At 46.4% G+C, this 24,427-nt stretch overlaps 2 protein-coding genes across 10 annotated transcripts; both read left to right on the top strand.

Moving 5' to 3' along the window:
- The first annotated feature begins 133 nt into the window (after positions 1-133).
- TBC1D25 (TBC1 domain family member 25) lies at positions 134-14,941 on the top strand. Of its 2 annotated transcripts, XM_047844664.1 has the most exons (6): positions 134-357; positions 2,140-2,249; positions 3,440-3,594; positions 12,642-12,769; positions 12,880-13,068; positions 13,344-14,941. In XM_047844664.1, exons 1-6 carry the CDS (start codon positions 238-240, stop codon positions 14,703-14,705), a joined length of 2,064 nt encoding a protein of 687 aa, XP_047700620.1. In that variant the 5' UTR covers positions 134-237; the 3' UTR covers positions 14,706-14,941. The 2 variants fall into 2 exon arrangements, with proteins under 2 accessions (XP_047700620.1, XP_047700621.1); XM_047844665.1 differs by lacking the exons at positions 134-357; positions 2,140-2,249; positions 3,440-3,594 and adding an exon at positions 10,541-10,721.
- Positions 14,942-20,598: 5,657 nt separating this feature from the next.
- RBM3 (RNA binding motif protein 3) lies at positions 20,599-24,177 on the top strand. Of its 8 annotated transcripts, none has more exons than XM_047844842.1 (7): positions 20,599-20,729; positions 21,320-21,439; positions 21,695-21,801; positions 22,445-22,550; positions 22,647-22,752; positions 23,186-23,264; positions 24,038-24,177. In XM_047844842.1, exons 2-6 carry the CDS (start codon positions 21,337-21,339, stop codon positions 23,241-23,243), a joined length of 480 nt encoding a protein of 159 aa, XP_047700798.1. In that variant the 5' UTR covers positions 20,599-20,729; positions 21,320-21,336; the 3' UTR covers positions 23,244-23,264; positions 24,038-24,177. The 8 variants fall into 8 exon arrangements, with proteins under 8 accessions (XP_047700798.1, XP_047700796.1, XP_047700797.1 ...); XM_047844840.1 differs by having other exon boundaries at positions 23,600-24,177; XM_047844841.1 differs by having other exon boundaries at positions 23,186-23,268.
- Positions 24,178-24,427: the final 250 nt, after the last annotated feature.

The raw sequence follows: 24,427 nt of genomic DNA, 5'->3' as shown, positions 1-24,427 counted from the left end.
TGAGGCACTACACTCGGCTTTGGGGGCGGGATACCTGGCAACGGCATCCTATGCGCATGCGTAGAGGCCGTCTCCACCGTGTGCCAGGTGGGAGGGGCAGTGAGGGGGGCAGGGTCGCACGGCGCCCTCTGCGCCTGCGCTCAGGCACAAGGTGGGGCCGCGGGCGCTTGCACTCTAGAGTGTTCACGAAAGTAGGGGGCAACGGTCAACCGTCGCCCTGAGACGGGTGGCGGCGGGATGGCGTCGGCCTCAGGATCCTCGGACTTGGTCGGCTCTGGAGCGCCCCCACCTGGTGGGGGAGCCCAGGCGGCGGCGGCTGAGGAGGAGGAGCGAGAGGTGGTACGGGTCCGAGTCAAGGTGAGGCTGACAGCTGGTCGGCCAGCCCGACTGGGGTGTCCACAGGAGGGGAAGGCGGTGACTGCCCTAGGTTGGAGGGCGGGACCCGAGATCTGGGGTGTTACCTGAGGGGCGAGGCTTGAGGGCGGAATGACAGTGGTGGGGACGGGGGTGGGGCGGGGGGGAGGCAGGACCTGGGAGTGCTGGGCAGGGCCTGAGAAAATGGAGGGGTAGGGGCCTCAGAAATGGATGGGTGGAGATTATGGGTAGAGGGGAGGGGCTCTAGGGCTGGGGGAGGGGCCCTAATAGTTAAGAAGTGAGGCCCTGAGGAATGAGGGGGAGCTGCTGGTGTCTGAAAAGGAGGTGCTGAAGTCAGTTAACATGTGTTAAGACTACACTTTTCTTGCGTGTCCCCACCCTGGATGAGCTGACACGCTTGTCGGTAAGACAAACAGCTAAATAAATGAGATGCTTTGGACACTGGTGAACGCCATGAGGAAATAACGAAAAAGCCTCCGAACTAGGGAGTTACTTTAGCCGAGGTTGTACCGGGAAGTCCCTACAGAGATATTGAAGAAGCAGAGACCCAAATAAAAAAGGAATCAGCTATGTGCATACCGGAGGAAGAATGGAAGCAGAGAGAACAGCAAGGGCAAAGGCTGGGAGGTGGGGATGAGCTTGGTATGTTCCCTTAGGTTCCCATATTTCTGGAGCGAGAGGGCAAGGTCAAGAGTGGGTAGGCGGGTAAAGCAAAGAATTAAAAGAGGGGCAGATTATGAAGGGCCTCTGGCATGTATTCTAAGAAAGCTGTTGCGATAGTTCCAGCAAGTGGTGATAGTGGCTGGGACTAGGGTGGTGGCATTGGTGTTGATGAGAAGAAGGTAGATTCTGGAAAGAAGTAAACAGATCACCTCAGGGTAACACAGGAAGCTCTAAGGTAGAGGTTTGGGAATTCAGAAGAGTTGATACCTGAGCTGTGAGTGAGCCAGTTGAAGAAAGCAGGAAGGACTTTCCAGATAGGGGAATCAGCACAAGCAAAGTCCTGGAGCCAGGATGTATTCAAAGTAACTTCCAGCCATTTGGTAGTACCAGAGTGTAAAGTTCAAAAAAACTGTCTGAAGAGAGGCTGGCTAAGGTCCTATAGACCCGCCTTCTGGGGACCCTCAGATTGCCTTTGAAGAGATTTAAGCAGGGGAGTATTGTCGATAGATGTGCCAAATTGGTGCAGCATGGAGTATTGATTTAATGGAGGCCAGACTGGACATGGTGATCCTGACAACCATTGGGGGGACACAGAAGAAGGATTGGGTGGGGGCGCCTGGGTGGCTCAGTCGGTTAAGCATCCAACTTCGGCTCAGGTCATGATCTCGTGGTTCGCGAGTTCGAGCCCCTCATTGGGCTGTCTGCCGTCAGCACAGAGCCCGCTTCGGATCCTCTGCACCCGTCTCTTTCTGCCCACCCCTCTCTCTCAAAAATAAATAAACATTTTTTAAAAAAGAAGGATTGGGTGTCTGGACTATTGCAGTAGCCTCGTCCTCACTAGACTGCTGCTTTCTCCCTTGCCTCCAACAGTCTGTTCCTCCAAGAGCATCCAGAGGATCCTGTTAAATCCTAAGTCAGATCACATCCTTCCTCTGCACAGGACCCTCCAAGTCAAAAACCAAAGCCCTCACCATGGCGCAGAACATCTGCCTCCATCTGCCCCTCCCCCAACTTGTATGACCTTGCCTCCTATCCCTCACTCCACTTCATCGTGGTGATGATGTAGACTGTGGTGGCCTACCCTGTGTCTTCTCTCCCCAGAAGTGTGAGAACTTCTTACCACCCGAGTTCCGCTCTTTCGCTGTCGACCCCCAGATCACCTCGCTCGATGTATTACAGCACATCCTCATCCGAGCCTTTGACTTAAACGGGTGAGTTATGGGATGCTGGGGGACCAACCATTAGGCCACCCACCTCAACAGTGGTTGTTTGGCTTTTAAGTTGTTGTTTGGTAGGGATTTTGTTTGTTTGTTTTATTATTACAAACACTCCCCCAGTGAACTGCCACTTTTGCCTATCTGGGAATATTTGGGGAAATGTACTCAGGATAAATTCCTAGCAGTAGTATTTCTGGGTTAAAGGGTGTATGCTTTTTAAAAATTCAATGGATGGGGGTGCCTGGGTGGCGCAGTCGGTTAAGCGTCCGACTTCAGCCAGGTCACGATCTCGCGGTCCATGAGTTCGAGCCTCGCGTCCGGCTCTGGGCTGATGGCTCAGAGCCTGGAGCCTGTTTCTGATTCTATGTCTCCCTCTCTCTCTGCCTCTCCCCTGTTCATGCTCTGTCTCTCTCTGTCCCAAAAATAAATAAACGTTGAAAAAAAAAATTTAAAAAAAATTCAATGGATGTTTCCAAAATGCTCTCCAGACAGGTTTTTTTTTTTTACTGATTTACAATCTCACCAGCAGCATATAAAATGCCTGTTTTCCTCAAAAACATTGGTTACTAGAAAACATTGGAAAATTTGCCAACCTGATACATGAAAAGTGGTGTCTCTTGGGGACAGGTGTAATGTGATGGTTATTTTGTTGTGGTTGTTATTTTGGAGGAATACGTGCACATGGTAGCAAATTCAAAGAGTACAAAAGTGTTGAATACTTAGGCTGTGTCCATGGTTACCTTAGTTATCACACAACATACTTCATTGCATGGTTGCACAAGTGTAAGTGAAGAACAAGTTCATAGTTGTTGTTTGACTTTTTTGCATAAACATTTTTTGTTGTGAAAAATAAACATACAGATTGCTTTATTTTTTATGCAGTAGAAAGGCTGCTTTCTTCCCACCTCTTTCCCTGAACTACCCTGTTACCCTCCCTAGAGGGGACCAATATTCTTTTTCAGTGTGCCCTCTAGATTCAAGCAGGTGTGTATCTGCTTCTGGGTTTGTGTAACAAAGTAGAGATAATCAATCTGATCTCAAGCTGCCCACAGTCTTTGGCACAGTACCCAACACTTGATAGTTGTTCAGCATTGTCTCGGTCTTCCCTGGCATCTTGTGGAAACTGCCCCTGAGGCCTCTGGGGCACTGGGGCACTTGAGAGCTGCCATACTTCCTCTATCCAGGAAGAAGAACTTTGGCATCAGCTACCTAGGCCGGGATCGGCTCGGGCAGGAAACTTACCTCTCACTCCTGTCTGACTGGGACCTCAGCACAGCCTTCGCCACAGCCTCCAAACCTTACCTGCAGCTGCGTGTAGACATTCGGCCCACTGAGGACAGTGAGTATCTGGCACCCTGGGGGCACTGCTCTGGGACCCACCCTTTCCCTAAAGGATGACTCCACCCCTTACAGTACAGTCCCTCACAGTGGGCTTGGAAACAAGGTATATTAGGTCCAAATGCTGATTTGGCCACTAGGCCTCAATTTCTTTATCTGTAAAGTAGAAAAAATGGTATCTTAGGGCCATCGTGAGGATTAAACAGGGAAAATCATGGAACACTGCATGGTTGCGTAGTGAAAGCTCAAAAAATATTACCTCTAACAACCATAATTATATTATATTTACTGTTATAACATATAACCTAGTGATATAGGTTATAATTATATAATGCAGTATAACAATAGAGGTGTAGTATTGTATGTTTCCGTTATAATAACACATAAATATAACAATACTGATTATAATAATGATGGTTGTATTTATTCATTCATCCTGACTCATACTCATTTGTTTGCACACTTGCTCACTCATTCATCATTGCCTTGATCTCTCAGCCACTTCATCTCTTCTTTTTTTTTTTTTTTTTTTTTTTTTAAATTTTTTTTTTCAACGTTTATTTTATTTTTGGGACAGAGAGAGACAGAGCATGAACGGGGGAGGGGCAGAGAGAGAGGGAGACACAGAATCGGAAACAGGCTCCAGGCTCTGAGCCATCAGCCCAGAGCCCGACGCGGGGCTCGAACTCACAGACCGCGAGATCGTGACCTGGCTGAAGTCGGACGCTTAACCGACTGCGCCACCCAGGCGCCCCTCATCTCTTCTTATATTTGTTCCCTGACTCTTGCCTGTGTTGGTTCCTGGGAGCACACAGATAAATTAAGACAGGGACCCAAAAACTTAATTACAAACCATATATTGGATGCTAATATTGTATCAATATTAAATGTCCTGGGTATGGTAATGGTATCGTGGCTGCCAAAGGAAAATGTCCTTGGTAAAAACACCGTTAACTATTAAGAGATAAAGTGTCATGATGTCTGTCAATAATTCAGCAAAAAAAAACAGGTATCTATATGGAGAGAGCGAGATGAAGCAAATGTGGCAAAAATGTGAACAGGGGAGCTAGATGAAGGGCATATAGGTGTTCAATGTATTCATCTTTCTAACTTTATTGTAGATTGAAATTTTTTTAATAAAAAGTTGTGGAGTGGAAGCCTCAGAAAATTCACATGCCCATTTGGGATGACCAAGGTATTACTAACGTCATACTAACACAAATAGCTAACATGTGTCGAACACTTAGGACCATTCTACACCCATAATATTCATTAGATTGTCAAAACAATCCTACAGGGTAGGCATGATGGTTATCCCTATGTTATAGATGAGGCTCAGAGAAGGGATAGGACTTGTACATGTCACACAGACAGTAAGTGGAGGAGCAGGATTTGAACCCAGGTGGTGGCTAAACTAGCTCCAGAGTCCTTGTTCTTAACCATTTGATTCTGTGAAATTATGGGCTTGTTAAGATTGGCAGCCTTGAAAAGAAGAGAGGCAGAGAGAGAGAGAGAAAAAAACTAGAGTCAGAGAGAAAGATAATGACAGAGATGGGCAGAGAGACAAATGGAAAAAGGTAGCCAGAGACAAGAACTTCTTTTATTTTTATTTATTTTTATCTTTAATTTAAATACAAGTTAGTTAACATATAGTGTAACAATGATTTCAGGAATAGAATTTGGTGATTCATCACTTACATATAACACCCAGTGCCCATCCCAACAAGCGCCTTCCTGAATACCCATCACCCATTTTAGTCCATCCCCCCATTCACCTTCCATCCAGCAACCCTCAGTTTATTCTCTGTATTTAAGAGTCTCTTAAGGTTTGTGTCCCTCTCTGTTTTTATCTTATTTTTGCTTCCCTTCCCTTATGTTCATCTGTTTTGTTTCTTAAATTCCACATATGAGTGAATTCATATGATATCTTTCTCTGACTGATTTTGCTTAGCATAATACACTCTAGTTCCATCCACATTGTTGCAAATGGCAAGATTTCATTCGTTTTGATCACTGAGGTGCGTTGTGTGTGTGTGTGTGTGTATACATATATGTATGTATATGTATATACATGTGTATATATATACATATATATACACACATACCACATCTTCTTTATCCATTTATCAGTCAGTGGACATTTGGGCTCTTTCCATACTTTGGCTTTGTCAATAGTACTGCTATAAACATTGGGGTGCATGTGCCCCTTCAAATCAGCACTCCTATATCCTTTGGATAAATACCTAGTAGGGCCATTGCTGGGTCATAGGGTAGTTCTATTTTTAATTTTTTGAGGAACCTCCATACTGTTTTCCAGAGTGGTTGCACCAGTTTGCATTCCCACCAGCAGTGCAAAAGGGTTAGCCTTTCTCCACATCCTCGCCAACATCTGTTGTTGACTGAGTTGTTAATATTAGCCATTATGACAGGTGTGAGGTGGTATCTCGTTGTGGTTTTGATTTGTATTTCCCTGATGATGAGTGATGTTGAGCATCTTTTCATGTGTCTGTTAGCCATCTGGATATCCTTTTTTTTTTTTAACGTTTTTTTGTCTTTGAGAGACTGAGAGAGACACAGCACCAGCAGGGGAGGGGCAGAGAGAGAGGGAGACACAGAATCCAAAGCAGGTTCCAGGCTCCGAGCTGTCAGCACAGAGCCTGACAGGGGCTTCAATCCGTGAACCATGAGATCATGACCTAAGCCAAAGTCTGACGCTTAACCAGCTGAGCCACCCAAGCGCCCCCATCTGGATGTCTTCTTTGGAAAAGTGTCTATTCATGTCTTTTGCCCATTTCTTCACTGGATTATTTGTTTTTTGGGTGTTGAGTTTGATAAATTCTTTATAGATTTTGGATACTAACCCTTTATCTGATGTCGTTTGCAAATATCTTCTCCCATTCCATCAGTTGCCTTTTAGTTTTGCTGATTGTTCCCTTTGCTGTGCAGAAGCTTTTTATCTTGATGAGATCCCAATAGTTCATTTTTGCTTTTGTTTCCCTTGACTCTGGACACATGTCAAGTAAGAAGTTGCTGCGGCCAAGGTCAAAGGGGCTGTTGCCTGTTTTCTATAGGATTTTGATGGCTTCCTGTCTTACATTTAGGTCTTTCATCCATTTTGAGTTTATTTTTGTGTATGGTGTAAGAAAGTGGTCCAGGTTCATTCTTCTGCATGTTGCTGCTGTCCAGTTTTCCTAACACCATTTGCTGAAGAGACTGTCTTTTTCTCTTTTCTTTTTTTTATGTTTTATTTATTTTTGAGAGGGAGCAGAGAGAAAGGGAGACACAGAATCCGAAGCAGGTTCCAGGCTCTGAGCTATCAGCACAGAACCTGATGCGGGGCTCCGACTCACCAACTGTGAGATCGTGACCTGAGCCAAACTGGGATGCTTAACCAACTGAGCCAGCAGGTGCCCCCAAGAGACTATCTTTTTTCCTGGATATTCTTTCCTGCTTTATCAAAGATTAGTTGGCCATACGTTTGTGGGTCCATTTCTAGGTTCCAGTGATCTATGTGTCTGTTTTTGTGCCAGTACCGTACTGTCTTGATGATTACAGCTTGGTAATATAATTTGGAGTCTTGAATTGTGATGCCTCCAGCTTTGGTTTTCTTTTTCAGGATTGCTTTGGTTTTTTGGGGGTCTTTTCTGATTCCTTAGAAATTTTAGGATTGTTTATTCTAGCTCTGTGAAGAATGCTGGTGTTATTTTGATAGGGTTTGCATTGAGTATGTATATTGCTTTGAGTAGTATTGACATTTTAACAATATTTGTTTTTCCAATCCATGAACATGGAATGTTTTTCTATTTTTTTGTGTCTTCTTCAATTTCTTTCATAAGCTTTCTATAGTTCTCAGTGTATAGATTTTTCACCTCTTTGTTTAAGGTTCTTCTTGGGTATTTCATGGTTTTTGGTGCAGTTGTAAATGGGATTGATTCCTTGATTTCTCTTTCTGCTGCTTCATTATTGGTGTATAGAAATGCAACCAATTTCTGTACATTGATTTTATGTCCTGCGACTTTGCTGAATTCATGAATCAGCTCTAGCAGTTTTTTGGTGGAGTCATTTGGGTTTTCCACATAGAGTATCACGTTGTCTGCGAAGAGTGAAAGTTTGACTTCCTCCTTGCTGATTTGGATGCCTTTTATTTCTTTGTGTTTTCTGATTGCTGAGGCTAGGATTTCCAACACTATGTTGAATAACAGTGGAGATATATATATGCACACACACACCTGTATGATTTCTGAGTATCTCCTCTTTGGAACATCTTCCCCATCCACAAGCTTATACAAATATTCTCCTACATTTTATTCTTATATGCTTATTATTTTCTTTAAAATTTTTTTTAATGTTTATTCATTTTTGAGAGAGAGAGAAACACAGCACGAGCAGGGGAGGGGCAGAGAGAGAGGGAGACACAGAATATGAAGCAGGCTCTAGGCTCTGAGCTGTTAGCACAGAGCCCAACGCAGGGCTTGAACCTATGAATCGTGAGATCATGATCTGAGCTGAAGTCATGCAACCAACTGAGCCACCCAGGTGCCCCTGCTCATTATTTTCATTTTTTGCATATAAATCTCTACTCTGTGAACTCTGCGGTAAGTACACTTAGCTCTTAAAAAATGCCAGATAAACAGTTAATTATGCCAGTATCATTTATTAAAGATATACCTTTTTTATACTGATTTGAAATGACACTTTTATCATACACTGAATTCTCATGTGTACTTGGATTTATTTCTGGGCTTTCTATCACATTCTACTAATTGGCTCCATTTTTATATTGCTGTGCTAACACCATATTTTTATCACATTGGTTTTGTGGTTAATTTTGATAAGGCAAGCATTGCCATCCTCCCACTGTGCTTTTTCTTGGCTCTTCTTTTTCTTAACTATTCTTAAAAAATGTGAATTCTTTCATATGATCCTTAAAATAATTGTATCCAATTCCAGGAAAAACCCTGTTAGGCTTCTGATTGGCATTGCACAGAATTTGTATATTAATTCAGGGTTTGGGAAGTTTGACAAGTTTATAAGAAAATGTAGTACGCATACCATATATTATGTAATACCACAAGCAGAGCCTGGAACAGCACCTCATAATGAAACACTTGGATGCTTCTTCAGGGAAATGTGTGCGCATTCCCACTTAGTAGATTACATAAAGACTATATATAGTCTCATGGCAGTTCAGATCAGGCTTTACCACGGGATAAGTTTGTGCTCATAGAAATCCTTTGCTCATTCTATTAATGGGTTCTTTCTTTCTTTTTTTGGTCAATATAGGATATCTCTCTCTTTTCCTGTAATATGTTTGGTCTTGAACAGTGCTTTTTCTGACATTCACATGGCTGCACTTCCTTTCTGTTTGTTAGTGTTTACCACATATACCTTTAGATTTCTTCAATTTTCAGCCTTCCTCTATCATTTAGTTTTAGGTATGTCTCTCATAGAAACCCCATAGCAGGATTTATGCTTTTTTTTACACAATTGACAGTGAAATCTTTTCCCCTCCAGTCTCTCCCACCCTCACAGGCCCTTGAAATGGAAGCTTTGGGACACTTTTAATTCTTATTTTTCCTCTTTTCCCTAACTTTTAACCTCTGGGTTTCAGTTAGTTAGTAATTTCTTTTTATAATTTTTTTTTATGTTTTATTTTATATTTGAGAGAGAGACAGAGTGCGAGCAGGGGAGTGGCAGAGAGATGGAGACAAAATTTGAAGCAGGCTCCAGGCTCTGAGCTGTCAGCACAGAGCCCGACACGGACTCGAACCCATGAACCATGAATGAGATCATGACCTGAGCTGAAGTCAGACACTCAACCAACTGAGCCACCTAGGCACCCCAGTAATTTCTTTTTAAATTCTAGGCTATCATTATATTTTCTTTATAGTAGGTCACTTGTGTCCAGGAATCCTAATGTAACACTTAATATTACAAACTCCCAATCATTGCGATGGGGTTCTTGAGCGAACGGCTAAAAATTCGTGAGACGTCTTTAGTGCAAAAAGGGGATTTTGCTAAAGCACAGGGACAGGACCCATGGGCAGAAAGAGCTGCACTGGGGTTGTGAGAAGTGACTGACTATACACTTTTAAGTTAATGGGAGTTAGGGATAGTGTAAGTCTCTAAGGAATTTGAAAGTAAAGCTTTTAGGACCTTGAGGGGCTAGCTGCTGTTAACATAAGGTTACTTTTAGTCTTTAATTAGACAAAAACATGAAGGAAGTAAGGCATCCATGAGTTCCTTGGACAGGGTCACCCTGCATGTTTCAGATATCTATCAGTGGGCTGCAAGCTGTAAGGAGATTTAATTGAAGCTACATTTTCTATTGCCTTTGTTTCCCTCATCAGTGGTATCTTTGTCATTTCACGTTTCACTATACATATTAAAAACTTGTGGCCTGTCACTATTTACTCTCCCTTTTGCCTTCCCCCACTTTGATCCCCTGAAGTTATTCAGTAGTCATTTGCTTAGAGAACTTCGTATTCTCCAATAAGGTGCACAGGTTACATGTACTCCTCTGACCAAAAATGTCTTTCTTTGGCCTTGATTGATATGTGCTGTCTTGCCTGGGTGGGGGGCCCATGCATCTCAAGCGTTTCTTCTCAGCGCTCCATGGGTGCCACAGGCCACTGTCTTCTTGCTTCCAGAGTTGAGGAACAGAACTATTTGCATCTTAGTCCTCCAGGTATCTCTACTTTTTTTACTCAAATCGTCAAGCTCGAGCTCTGCACCTTGAAGGGGTTCTTCTGTTTTGTCTTACATTAAAAAAAAATGTTTATTTATTTTGAGAGAGAGAGTGAACGAACAGAGAAGGGGTAGTGAGGGGGGCAGAGAGAGAATCCCAAGCAGGCTCTGTGCTGCCAGCGCATAGCCCGATGCTGGGGCTCGAACCCACGAACCATGAGATCATGACCTAAACTGAAACCAAGAGTCGGATGCTTAACTGACTGAGCCACCCAGGTGCCCCTTGTTTTTCTTTTTCTTTCTTTTTTTTTTTTAATATTTGGTCTTTCAGATCATTGATTTGACCTTCATCATTTTACCTGTTAAGTGTTTTCATGCCTTGGAAAGACCACTCTGGCAGCTGTTGGGAGAGAGTGGAGAGGAACAAAGAGGGAGTTTCAGGTGAGAGATGTGGTGGTTCAGGCTACAAAGCCAAGATGAGAGAAGAGGTGGAATTTAAGTATGTTCTGCGGGCAGAAGCCACAGGACTTAGTGACAGTTTGGCCCTGGGAGTTGAGAGTGGGAGGCTGCAGGGATGTCTCTCAGGTTTCTGGCTCAAGCAGATGAACAGATACACTGTCTATTCACATGAGGAGCAGAGGAGGAGGTCGTGTCGCAAGTGGATCTTGGGTTCTCTTTTTGGATCCCTTAGGTTTTCAGTGCTCTATGAGACATCCAGGGAGAGGCAGTGACATCCAAATAGGGCCTCGAGTTTGCTCCTCCCTCAGCTGTGTGGCAGAAGGCACAGTGGACTCCATGGACATGCTGCTTAGGGACAGCATTTGCCTGCAAATTACAATGGCTTAAACAAACCAAAGTTGATTTGCTTCATATTGTAGAGTTTGATATTGTATCAAGTATTGTAAGATTTCATATTGTAGAGTTTATAGAGTTTGACATTGCTGTTGTGAGTTTAGCAGCTCTGTGGTTCCAGGGCTGACATCTCTTAAGTTTCTCAAACTTCCCTTCATGTGGCCACTGCCACTTCAGCCACCACATCACATTTGTGGTAGGAAGACAGGATGTGAGGGGAAGTAAAGAAGAGAGGAAAGAGACAAATTTCTATTGATATTCCAAGGGTCAAAACTGGAGAGAGCCAGTATAGCGCTATTTCCTCTAAGACACAAATACTTTCTCTAAAATCTGTCTGGGCTCTGGAGTCCGGTAAACAAGATTCAGATCCAGCCGTACCGTTTCCTGGCTGTCAAGTCTTGGCCAATTACCATTCCAACCTTTTTTGTCACCATCTACAAAATGAGAATGATCATGGTAATCTCTACCGATTGTGGGGTGAAGGCTACTGTGAATAGAAGATTAAGAGTTTGGGGGCACCCCGGTGGCTCAGTTGGTTAAACGTCTGCCTTGGGCCCAGGTCATGATCTTGCAGTTTGTGAGTTTGAGCCCTGCATCCAGCTCTGTGCTGAGAGCTCAGAGCCTGGAGCCTGCTTCAGATTCTGTGTCTTCCTGTCTCTCTCTCTCTCCTCCTCCCATGCTCGCTCACTCACTCTCCCTCTCAAAAATAACTAAACATGTTTTAAAAAGAGTTTGGGCTCTTGGGGTACCTGAGTGGCTCAGTTAGTTAGGGGTCTGACTCTTGATTTTGGCTCAGGTCATGATCTCACGTTTGTGGGTTCGAGCCCCATGACAGGCTCTGCACTGGCAGAGCAGAGCCTGCTTGGGATTCTCTGTCTCTCTGTCTCTCTCTCTCTCCCTCTCTCCACCCCCCTCCCTTGCTCACGTGCTCTCTCTCAAAATAAATAAATAAGCATTTAAAAAAAAAAGAGTTTGGGCTCTTGAGCTTTGGGCCTGGGCTTCAAATTTCAGTTCTTTCACTCACTAGCTGTGAGGCCTTGGGTAACTATCTTCTATTGATTGTGCCTGTTCCCTCATAGAAAGAATCATGATAATAATGGTGCCTAACTTAGAGACTATGGATGTGAATGTTAAATGAGTCAATATTTGCAAAGGGCTCAGAATACTTCCTGGCACTTAGCACCATGGAACTGGTAATGTTATCTAGTGTTCTTATTATTTCTATTAAACTTAAGCCCTTGTCACAGTGCCTGGCACACAGTAAGTGCTCAATAACTATGACTTCATACATTAAAATATTGTTTAGAGTCTACCCAGCCATTTTGTGAGACCGTTACCACAAAAGAATTATTCATGGTTTAATTTTCGCCTGATTTGGATGACATGGGAAGAGAAGGTGGGAGTCATTCATTGCCCTGTGGGTAGCCTGGCTGTAGTAGGAGAGGAACCCAGCCCTGCAGTCTGGGACTCTGACCCCCATTCTCATATTGTGTCATTCTGTGTGCCTAGGCCCACTGCTGGAAGACTGGGACATAATCAGCCCCAAGGATGTCATTGGTTCTGATGTGCTGCTGGCTGAGAAACGGTCATCGCTGACGACAGCTGCCCTGCCCTTCACGCAGTCTATCCTCTCTCAGGTGGTTTCAGGGACCCCTGTGGCCAGCTGTAGCTGGCGCCCCAGACTCTGAGCATGCTGTTTGGCACCTGCCCAGCTGACAGGTGGCCTTTCCTCCTCCTTCCTTCACAGGTGGGCCGCACCTTGTCTAAGGTCCAACAGGTGCTGAGCTGGTCATATGGGGAAGATGTCAAGCCCTTCAAGCCACCCCTGAGTGATGCTGAGTTTCACACATACCTGAACCACGAGGGCCAGCTCTCCCGCCCCGAGGAGTTACGCCTGCGGATCTATCACGGTGGTGTTGAACCCTCCCTGCGAAAGGTGAGCCGCCTCGGTCACTCATCAGATCCATCACTCGTGCAGTCGTGAACAGCACATGAGACACATGCAGCGGACCACGCCATCATGGGATGGCATGGACATGTTCCAGAGCAGCAAGCTCTCCTTCAGGAGGGCTAGAGGCAGAGGTGGGAAGGCAGACTTTTCTGATGGAAGACAAAGGCCCCAAGGCCACAGGGTGGATGGTATCGGATATACACTGGGATGTGGTGGCTTGTTTGTAGAACCTCAGCCTTATCCCTTTTGTCCCTGGCCAGGTGGTGTGGCGGTACCTGTTGAATGTGTACCCAGATGGGCTGACAGGCCGCGAGCGGATGGACTACATGAAACGCAAGAGTCGCGAGTATGAACAGCTCAAGAGCGAGTGGGCACAGCGAGCAAGCCCTGAGGACTTGGAATTCATCCGCAGCACAGTCCTCAAGGATGTGCTGCGTACGGACCGGGCCCACCCCTACTATGCGGGGCCTGAGGATGGCCCGCACCTGCGGGCACTGCACGACTTGCTCACCACCTATGCCGTTACCCACCCACAGGTGTCCTACTGCCAGGGCATGAGCGACCTTGCCTCGCCCATCCTCGCCGTCATGGACCATGAAGGCCATGCCTTCGTCTGCTTTTGTGGCATCATGAAGCGCCTGGCCGCGAACTTCCATCCTGATGGCCGAGCCATGGCCACCAAGTTCGCCCACCTTAAGCTGCTGCTGCGACACGCTGACCCTGACTTTTATCAGTACCTACAAGAAGCTGGTGCTGATGACCTGTTCTTCTGTTACCGCTGGTTGTTGCTTGAACTGAAGCGTGAGTTCGCCTTTGATGATGCCCTCCGCATGCTTGAGGTCACCTGGAGTTCGCTGCCACCCGATCCTCCTGAACATGAAGTAGAGCTCGTCGGACCCCCCAGTCAAGTGGCAGACACTGGCTTCAGTGGCCACAGGGGAAGGCCCATGCGACAGAGGCACATGCTGAGGCCTGCTGGTGGAGGAAGCAGTGCTTTTGAAGATGCTGTTGACCACTTGGTCACGACCAGCCAGGGGCCTGGTGGTGGGGGGCGTCTCCTGAGACAAGCCAGTCTGGATGACCTTCAGCAACTCAGGGATAACACGGGCTCCAGGAGGGACCCTCGGGTCCAGCTGCCCCACCCAGCTTCCCTTATCAGCTCTAAGTCCCTCTCTGAGCCCTTATTGAACTCCTCAGACCCACTGCTCTCCTCCTCTTCCCACCCTGATTCCCCATCCTCCTCATCTCCACCATCCACCCAAGAGGCCTCTCCTGCTGGTGATGTGGCTGCAGGATCCCCCTTGATGCCAGAGTTGGGCTCCCCACAAGAACCTGGGAAGTCCCTGCCACCCCCACCCCCACTGGGCCTGCCCCCACCCCAGGAGTTTGGTCGGGGGAACCCATTCATGCTCTTCCTCTGCCTCGCCATCCTGCTGGAGCACCGCGACCACATCATGCGCAATGGGCTAGATTACAATGAGCTGGCCATGCACTTTGACCGCCTCGTGCGAAAACACCACCTGGGGCGTGTCCTTCGCCGGGCCAAGTCTCTCTTCGCTGATTACCTGCAGTCAGAGGTGTGGGACTCAGAGGAGGGGGCCGAGGCCACAGCCCCATCTTGATCAGGTTGCTTGCAGCCTACCATCAGCCCCACCTGGTCTCTGTTCTTTGCCATGAGGGCCTACACATAAGACGCCACCTCCCTGCCTGTCAGCCCTTGACCTGTTGGAGTGCAGGGTCCTCTCTCCCCAGGTCTGAGAGTATGGGACTATGCTTTGGCACTGCCCCGTGGAGGCCACGGCCTCTTTTCTCAATTTATGTTGTTTCATTTTTAACAACTATACTTTGCACACATGAACATTGCTGTGGTCTTGTGTATTTCTCCGCCCTCTCCCTGGTTTTTGTTATAGATGGAGTCCCCAGGGGCTCTTAACCTGATGGAGCTAAAATAACTTCACTTGGTGGAGGGTGGTTCCTGCTCCCCCAGTGGCAGGAGAGTGGGTGCTGAGGCTTGGTTCTCAAAGGAGAGCCCAGGTCAAGGACTGCCTGGAGATGGCCTGAGGCTGTTTTGTGGTACATCTGTCTGCCTGGGAGCGACTGGATTATGGCTGTGAATGTATGTTTTCAGGACAGGCCCCAAATGAGGGATGAGAGAGTTAGTTCCTGACTCCAAAAGGGCAAGACTCATCACACAGACTGGATGGTATAGGCTACTTAGAAATGTTGGGCCAGCCACTTCTGCCATTCCACATGTCACCATCTCTAGGATCCAGACCCTCCCCTGTGAGTCTTACTGCTGGCAGTCCTGGGCAGGGGGCTGAGGCTATTCTTGTCACTTGCTTTGGGACCAGCCTGAGGGACTGTGGCCTTGCCATGCCTCGGGCTCTAAGCCCTAAATTGGGTTTCCAGCTCACGAGGGCCTGTCTTAACAAGTTAGCAATAGAAACCACTCCTCAGCTTTCTCTCTCCCACTTCTGTTGGCACACAAATCAAGCACTGATAAAACTCAGGCCCTAAAAGAAGTCACCCACTTATTTGAGAAGATAATGATCAAAAGAAGGCCCTTTTCCCCACTTACTTTCTCAGAAGGTGGATTGTTCTGTAGGCCAGTTGCTGTCCTCCCCAAAGGACATGGCAAATGATGGGTTAGGCAACTGGGTTCCTTCAGGTCCTGGCCAGAAGTTGCTGCACTAGGCTGAGATGAGAGGCATTGGGGCAGCCATTCTCTCATCTGTCTCCCTCAAGAATGCCATATAAAGCTGGAGATCACCCTTAAAAGGTTCCCATCATGACCCAGTATTTGGAGGGGAAGCTGACCATTACTCTGATGAGGGCTCAGGCACCAGTAAAACAGGACAAGACCATTCTGTGTCTAGGGTACTCCCAAGTGCAGATAAGGTGCTCAGACATATGCCATCCAAGGGCTATCCAAGATTGAGCATCTGGCCCTCTGAGGACCTGAAATGTCCCCTTTGTCAGTCACCAGCTGATACCCTTTGGGTGCATTCTGTGAGTAATGAGCTCAGATATTTGAGGGGTCAGACAAGTCAATTTTGTGTATAGCAGCTTGGGACCTCTGAGGGTCAGAGGGGTCCTTTCTGTGAATAGGAAGCTCGGATACCCTGAAGGGCAGAAACCTCTATTAGTCCCTGAGGACACTTGGGGTTTCTCGTCCCTGCCAAGGTGGCAAACAGCACAAGCCACTGACTCCCTTGCCTGAAAGCAACCCTGGAGTAACTAGAGGGAAACATGAGTTCCAGAAACCACAGCACAGCTATGAAGACCTATGGGAAAATGGAAGGCTGTCTCTAAATGGACTATGTTTTGAGTGGCGATGGCTGCAGGCAGCAAATATGGGATAGGTTTAAATTCTGGCTCTTACCTCTCCCCCATATTGTGTTGGGAAGGCTCTTATATGCCCCTCGTTGCAGACATCATCCAAACCACTTACAGTTGACTGGGGAGCTACCATCAGGGCAGCAAGAACCCTGTTGAGGGGAAGAAATGAGCAGCCAGAGGCAATCACCCCTCCACCCGCCCCCCTTCAGACACCAGGGCTGGTGGTGACACCTAGGGAGATGGGCTCCTCTTGGGGTTTAAAGATGAAACCTCTCAGAGGAATTGTCAAGTGGTGTGCTAGAAGGGACACCACTTGACTCACTCCAGGTGACTGAGCAGAGTTGAATCTGGCCGTCAGCCTTCCCTCAATATGCTGTATATGCCAGAACAGCCACTTACATCAGGAGAACGCGAGCTCACCACCAAAGCAACTAGACACCAGGGTAGCATAACTGCCTCCAGAGAACAATAAACTGGATGTATTTGTTAGCCATTGACATATAACAAATTACCCCCAAAACTTCACAGCTTAAAACAAACATTTATTTTCTCATTTTCTGAGTGTCCGGAATCTGGGAGCCACTCAGCTGGGTGGTTTTGACTCAGGGTCTCATCTGAGGCTTCAGTCAAATTGTCAGCCCAAACTGCAGTCAGCCAAATGCGTGACATGGCTGAATGACCCACTTCCAATGTAGCCCACTCACAAGGCTGTTGGCTGGGGGCTTCGGTCTTTCACCACCTGAGCTTCTCCATGCAGCTCCTCACAACACGTGGGCCCAACAAGCAGGCAAGAGACCACGACCAAGACAGAACTGTAGTGGCTATTATAACCTAACCTCAGAAATGACATACCATCACTTCTGCTGTATTTTCTTGGTCACTCAGACCAACCCTGGTACAACATTGGAGGGAACTACACAGGATGTGAATACCATCAGGCAGGGATCACTGGGGGCTATATTAGAGGCTGGCTGCCATACTGGATGACATATAATATCTGAAGCAGAAGTACTGGGACAGACATGAAGAATTTTAAGTACAATAAATAAGAGACAATATTAGAATATAAAACCAGAACAAGTGGGGCGCCTGGGGGGCTCAGTTGGTTAAGCATTCGACCTTAGGCTCAGGTCATGATCTCTGGGTTCATGGGTTCAAGCCCCATGTCCAGCTCTGTGCTGACAGCTCAGAGCCTGGAACCTGCTTCGGATTCTGTGTTTCCATCTCTCTCTGCCCCTCCTCTGCTCATGCGCTCGCTCTCTCTCTCTCTCTCTCAAATTTTTTAAATTTTTTAAAAGAAAAAATAAAACCAGAACAAGTGATATAAAAAGGACCCAGGGGCGCCTGGGTGGCGCAGTCGGTTAAGCGTCCGACTTCAGCCAGGTCACGATCTCGCGGTCCGTGAGTTCGAGCCCCGCGTCAGGCTCTGGGCTGATGGCTCAGAGCCTGGAGCCTGTTTCCGATTCTGTGTCTCCCTCTCTCTCTGCCCCTCCCCCGTTCATGCTCTGTCTCTCTCTGTCCCAAAAATAAATAAACGTTGAAAAAAAAAAATTTAAAAAAAAAAATAAATAAAAAGGACCCAAAGAAAATATTAGGTATGAGTATGATAGGAAAAAAGGAACAGAAAAATACTGTAAATGGAGAATATGAAATGGGATGTCAGAAGTTTTAATATAATAGCAATAACACAAATATTTAGAACACAGACACTCATTGGATTAAAAAAAAAAAAAGGTCCAACAACATACACAAAGATTAAGAAATGTTGAAAATGAAAGGATGAAGAAAGGATACGGCAGACTAATAACCCAAAGAAAGCTGGGATAACCATCCCAATAGCTAACAATACAATTTAAGATCACAAAAGAGAAGGACATAGACTGGTTGACAAGGAAGATACGTCTACCATAAACACATATACTCCTAAGGAGTGCTGAACAATACATTTTTAAGCTCGATATATAATCATTACATATATATAAAACATATTCCTTTTCTTTATTTTTTTAAAATATTCATTTATTTTTGGGAGAGCCCAAGCAGGGAAGGGGCAGAGAGAAGGGGACAGAGGATCTGAAGCAGGCTGTGAGCCCGATATGGGGCTTGAGATCATGACCTGAGCTGAAGTCGGATGCTCAACCGACTGAGCCACCCAGGTGCCCCTATAAAAACACATTCCTGTATAACCCACCACTTAACAAATGGAGAAGACTCCTTTTATGCTTATACTTAACAATTACAAAAATAGACCACGATAGGGCACAAAGAAAAGTTCAATGAGTTCAAAAGTATCAATATTAAGCATTATCTCTGACCATAATACAATAAAGTTAGAAACATCAAAAAGCTAAAAAAAAAAAAAAAGCCCCCAGTTTTGGAAACAAACATTATTAAATAACCCTTGGATGAAAGAAGAAATCATAAAGAAACCTTAGAAATGTTTACAGGGGCTCCGGAGTGGCTTAGTCAGTTAAGCATCTGAGTCTGGATTTCAGCTCATCATGTCATGATCTCACAGTTGTGAGATGGAACCCTTGTTGGGCTCTGAACTGGGCATGGAGATTGCTTAAGATTCTCTCTCTCCCTCTGCCCCTCCCCACCCCCCCCTCGTGCCCACACCTCTTTCTCTCAAAAAAAAAAAAAATACAACTAGGGGCACCTGGCTGGCTCAGTCAGTAGAGCATGAAACTCTTGATCTTGGCATTGAGAGTTCAAGCCCCACGTTGGGCATAAAGCTTACTTAAAAATATAAATAAATAAAATGTTAAAAAAGAAATATTTACAGCTAAATAATATAACACTACCCGAAAAAAAAATTGTAGCACACAGCAAAATCAGTTAATAAGAGAAACCTATAGCTTTCAATACTTTTATCAGGAAAGAGAAGTTGAAAAATATACACTTTAAGTCCAATAAAATGATTACTTGTGGGAGGAAGAGAACAACAGTTGGGTGCAGGATTAAAAGAATAAATAAAATGAGGGGTTTGCATGGAACAACAAGGAGGATGTGTCATGAACTGTAAGAATATGATCAGAGATCAGACACTTTGAAAGGCAAACAAGTACTTCTTTTTTCATGGGGGCTCAGATTCTCTGAGGGCTATCTAAGGCCATTATATATGTGGACAATGTGAAATCTATTCATATCCATCCCGGGCATAGGAGGTCTGGATATGGCAAAAGCCAGACAAGTCCATTTTGTGGATGTGTACCATACCGTAATCTGAAAGTTAACAAATCTAGTCTGTGTTGGGAGGGCTGACCCTCAGAAGGGGTTCATTCTATGGATAAGAAATTTAGTTTCTGAGAGCAGACTAACCCGGTCCTCCTTGATGCAGAGCTCAGACACCCTGAAGGCTGGAAAAGACCAAAACATGAGCAGTGAGCTCAGCCTCTGCTTTAGATAATTCCACTGTGTACTGTGAAAGTCCTTTCTGTGGATCAAGGGCTCGGGAACACTGAGTGATAGCAAAAATGGTTCTGTGGATTGGGATTTATTCCCTCTTAAGATTGGAGCATCCTGTTTTGTAGAAGGTATCGCAGGCAGTCTACTGGCAGGGAAATCAAGAGACTGGCTTCAGGAATCTGTCAGATAAGGAGGAGGGCTCAAGTCAGAAATGAGAAGTAATGACGCCAGGAAAAAGGATCCCACGACAGGCAGCTAGCTGTTGGGTACAAAGAAGTAAAAATAGGGATCAGGATTAGACACTGAGAAATCGCAGGGTCTGACGTTAAGGACTGTGAAGGGTTAGAACGGCAGGGACAGTGAGGGATGAAACATCGGGCCCTTCAGGTATATCAGAGGACTGAGAGGTGAAGGAAGTTATCTGAAGATGGTAATTATGTCGTCAGGGCCCTTCAGGAAGACGATTGAGATGGCGAGGGACACGTCGGAACCAAGGGGGAAAATCAGGTCAAGGATAGCGAGGGTGATGTCACGGACGGAAAGGGGTATAAGCGAAAGGTCCGAGCGCAAAAGGGATGGAGACCGCTGGGCCAGTGAAGGGATGTGGACCGCAGGGCGCATCAATTACAGGAAGCTTGCCTCCAAGCCCGGAAGCGTGCTGAGGATATTGGTCCGTTTGCTCTGCCGTACCTTCCTCCCACCCCTTTCCACGCCCCCTTACCCTTCGCACCGCCCTTGCTGGCTTCAGCCAATGAACATGCACGCTCGTGCGCGCGGGGGACGTTCCGTGACGTACTCGCTACGTAGGCTTTATCAAGCGTCTTCCCGCGCGGCAGACTTCCCAGTCTCTCTTCTCAGCGGCGGTAGCTGTTCTTGTGGTCGTTTTGCTTAACTTGCAGGTAAGCAGTGCATGTCTTGCGGGCTAGCTGCTCCTCGCCTCACTGATGTTTGCTGTGCCGGCTAGGAGCGAGGTGCACCAGTGGGGAGAGCAGCGGCTTCTGACACGTAGGCTTGGGCTTCTCCCGAGTGGGCGGGTCCCGTGCTCAGGAGTGAAACTTTGCTGTTGGTGGGAGGCTGGTGTGCTATATCCGAGTGCGAGGAATGCTGGGAGGGGTTGGCGACGTCTGTGGCGGCAGTGGCCGCGCGACAGTCAAGTTTGTGGGCTCCTCTTCCCCCACGTGACCGGCGCCATCTTGTTCTCCGGGCACTGAGGGAACGCGGGGATGTTGTGGGCCTGCGCAACGGGACAAAATGACGGGCGTGGTGGTGGAGGGTGGTCTGGGCATGCGCGAAGGCGGGCCGCAAATGGCCGCTTGCCTGGTCCAATACCGCGGATTCCCGCCTTTTCTGCTCGTGTTCTCTCTTTAGTTGCCTCTTGTTTACTGTCTACTTTTTATTGCCCCCTTTTTTTTCCCCGTTCTTTTTTATTTTCAGCTTTTTTCTTCCCATGTCCACGGTTTCTCCCACCTTTTTTTCATATTCCCCGTAGTACCCGAATTGACTGCCATGTCTTCTGAAGAAGGGAAGCTTTTCGTGGGAGGGCTCAATTTCAACACCGATGAGCAGGCTCTGGAAGACCACTTCAGCAGCTTCGGTCCTATTTCTGAAGGTGAGACATGAGCCAGATGCGTGATGAGTGGGGTATTTGTGAAAGTCTTGGGAGCCTTGCATTTCAAGAAATATAAGAAAAATCAGGACCCTAGGCTTTTACATTTTTGCTTTTCCTGTTGCTAGGCCTAAGGTGTAGTTTTACAGGAATTCCATAGTTTTCAATTGAGGATTGGTGGGAGATGTTCATTGTCTACCCGATGGTCTTTTGTCGCTTTCATTTCTTTTTACCCACATTCTCTCTCCTTTCCCCCAGTGGTCGTTGTTAAAGACCGGGAGACTCAGCGATCCCGGGGTTTTGGTTTCATCACCTTCACCAACCCAGAGCATGCCTCAGATGCCATGAGAGCCATGAATGGAGAGGTGAGGCCTCCTGCCTGCATAGGGGCCCTGCCCCCATCTGCCACTTCCAGCATTCTTTCTGTTTTTCCTTCTGTGTCTGCTAGGGGCAGCGCGGCCACCAAACCCCGCAGTGCCCACTCACAGGAGCATGACTGCCTTCTGTTCTAGGGGGTGGAGGGCAGCGGCAGACAGAGCCGGGCTGCCTGGGAGGCGACGACTGGTCCTGCATGAGGCCGAGAAGCCACCTGTGGATGGTTGACCTGCCCTGGGCTTAGGTAGTAGAGTCTGCAGACCTGCGGGCCTGGCCCGGAGAGGACCTCGTGAGTCTTCTGGGATGGACTCTGAAGTCTCAAACCAAGAGAGGTGTCTGTCTAGCCCTAATAGTGGGGCAGCTTATAGGAGTGGGGAGGAGAACTCGGCCTGAGTTCAGTCAAGATGTAAGTAGTAGCAGGGGGAACACGGTGGATTCAGGTCATTTTGTGGGGTTCTATAGCTCCTGATAAAGCCATTGTGGTCAAAGGAGCTTGTTCTGGAACATGGCACCCAGAACCTGGTGCCCAGCAGGAGTTTCTGGGCTCTTTTGCCCACCTGCCCTACCCATTCTTCCCTTACCACTGTCCTGTCTGACCACCAATCCATCCTCCTTGTGTCTCCCCACACCTAGTCTCTGGATGGTCGCCAGATCCGTGTGGATCACGCGGGCAAGTCGGCCAGGGGAGCTAGAGGGGGTGCCTTTGGGGCCCATGGGCGTGGTCGCGGCTACTCTAGAGGTAGGTGCAGTGGTAAGTTTGGGTATGGGAGGGAGCCACTTGTTAGTGACCTTTGTCTGGACAACTGCCTTTTAACTTTTTCTTGATCTGCTGTAGGTGGTGGGGACCAGGGCTATGGGAGTGGCAGATACGACAGTCGACCTGGAGGATATGGGTATGGATATGGATATGGATATGGAAGGTCCAGAGACTATGGTGGCAGGTGGGTAGCCAAGGGACTGGGGTACTATGGTGGCGCTGCTTCCTTCTTAAGAGCTCAGCTGCCTGGGAGTTCATACGTGCCCATTTTAATGTTACTAGCATTTGTTTCTACAAAATGCAATGAAAGTATAAATATGAAATTTAACACGTTCTGGGTTCCGTATAGCGCATTAATTGTAAGATGGCGTAGACATAATGTACATAACACGTATCATTTGTTAGTTGTGTATATTGCATTTATGCTGTAAGTATCCTACGCGTAATTATGTGATTTCTGTACAGTATTCATGTGCTTGAATATATCCCATTTTACACACTGAAGCGTATGTTATAATACGTCAAAAATGACAGGATATGTAAATAAGTATGATTGTTAATATCAAGGTGTATATAATACATTCTTGTTAATGCTGACGTGTGTTTTTTCCCAGAAGCCAGGGCGGTTATGACCGCTACTCAGGAGGAAATTACAGAGACAATTATGACAACTGAGATGAGGCATGTGCACCTAATGTAGGTGAGGCTTATATGTTGCCACTGAGCAGACCTCTGTCCACCAGCCCTGTCTTGTTCATTCACTCCCCTTCTGCCTGCACATTCTTCACCGGTCCCACCTGACACCATTCCTAGGCCTCTTTGTTCTCAGGTGCCTTGTCAGGGCTAGTCTGCTGGGGGTGGGGCGTGTCTAAAAACTTGTCTCCCCTATAATCTACACTTGCTGGGCATGGAGGAGATGAAGCGGTATTGCTGTTGTCCAGCCTTCAGCACTCCTTGTCAACCCTGGGAGGTGAGCATGTTTGCCTGTGCCTTCCCAACATTACAATTCTCCCCCTTCTTGCTGTTCTCAGATACACAAGGAATAAAACTTCTGATCCAGGATCATCCTTCCAAATGGCTGTATTTATAAAGATTTTTGGAGCTGCACTGAAAAATCTGTTTAGTACATCAACTTCTATTTTTGAATTGAGCTCCCAAGGTAGCTTGTTACAAAGACCTTTTAGAAAGTTCCATATGTCTTTTAAAGTTTTTCCTCCCATTTAAAGACAAGTCCTGGGACATTTGTAGAGTCTGAGTATTTTTCTTTTTACCAGTTTTTTAGTTTGGGCTCTCAGGATTACGGGCTATGGCAAAAAATGTTTGGTCACTTTTTTTTTTTTCAAATGATGTGCATTTAGGAACATTTAAAAAACCTGTATAAATGTTTATCGTGATTAGGAAGCAATTTCTAAATGCAGCTGCAAGAACATGATTAGAGGTGATTTGGGGTTTTTTTGTTTTTATTCAAGGTCACCACCCTGATACACAGAAGTTTCTTAGAACTTGTGAATGTCCTTTTCTTTAATACTGGAAGAAAAAATACTCTGTTGTGTTTCACTTAGCATTTAGGATGTCTTTCACGGAGCTGATTAAAAAGTTGAAATGTGAATACTGATAGTGCTTTTTCTTTGTTCAACCTAGTTTTCAAACTTAAAATAGGAGATCAAGAGGGGAGGCTTTCAGGAAGGAATTTAGTTGGGGGGTAAGCAGTGGTTGCCAAAAGAGTCTCTGAGTTTGGTTGGGATATATATACATGAAGTGTGGGGGTGGGTCCCTGAGATGACCTCTTCCCATTGTTTTGAATACTGTCAGCTTGGGAATCAGACTGCTTGGGTTTGCATCTCCCTAGTTTCTCTGAG

This window comes from Prionailurus viverrinus, chromosome X (assembly GCF_022837055.1).
Source record: "Prionailurus viverrinus isolate Anna chromosome X, UM_Priviv_1.0, whole genome shotgun sequence".
NCBI classification, from domain to species: Eukaryota; Metazoa; Chordata; class Mammalia; order Carnivora; family Felidae; genus Prionailurus; species Prionailurus viverrinus.
The sequence above is the reverse complement of the archived record's forward strand: the minus strand, read 5'-3'. Positions and strand labels throughout refer to the sequence as shown.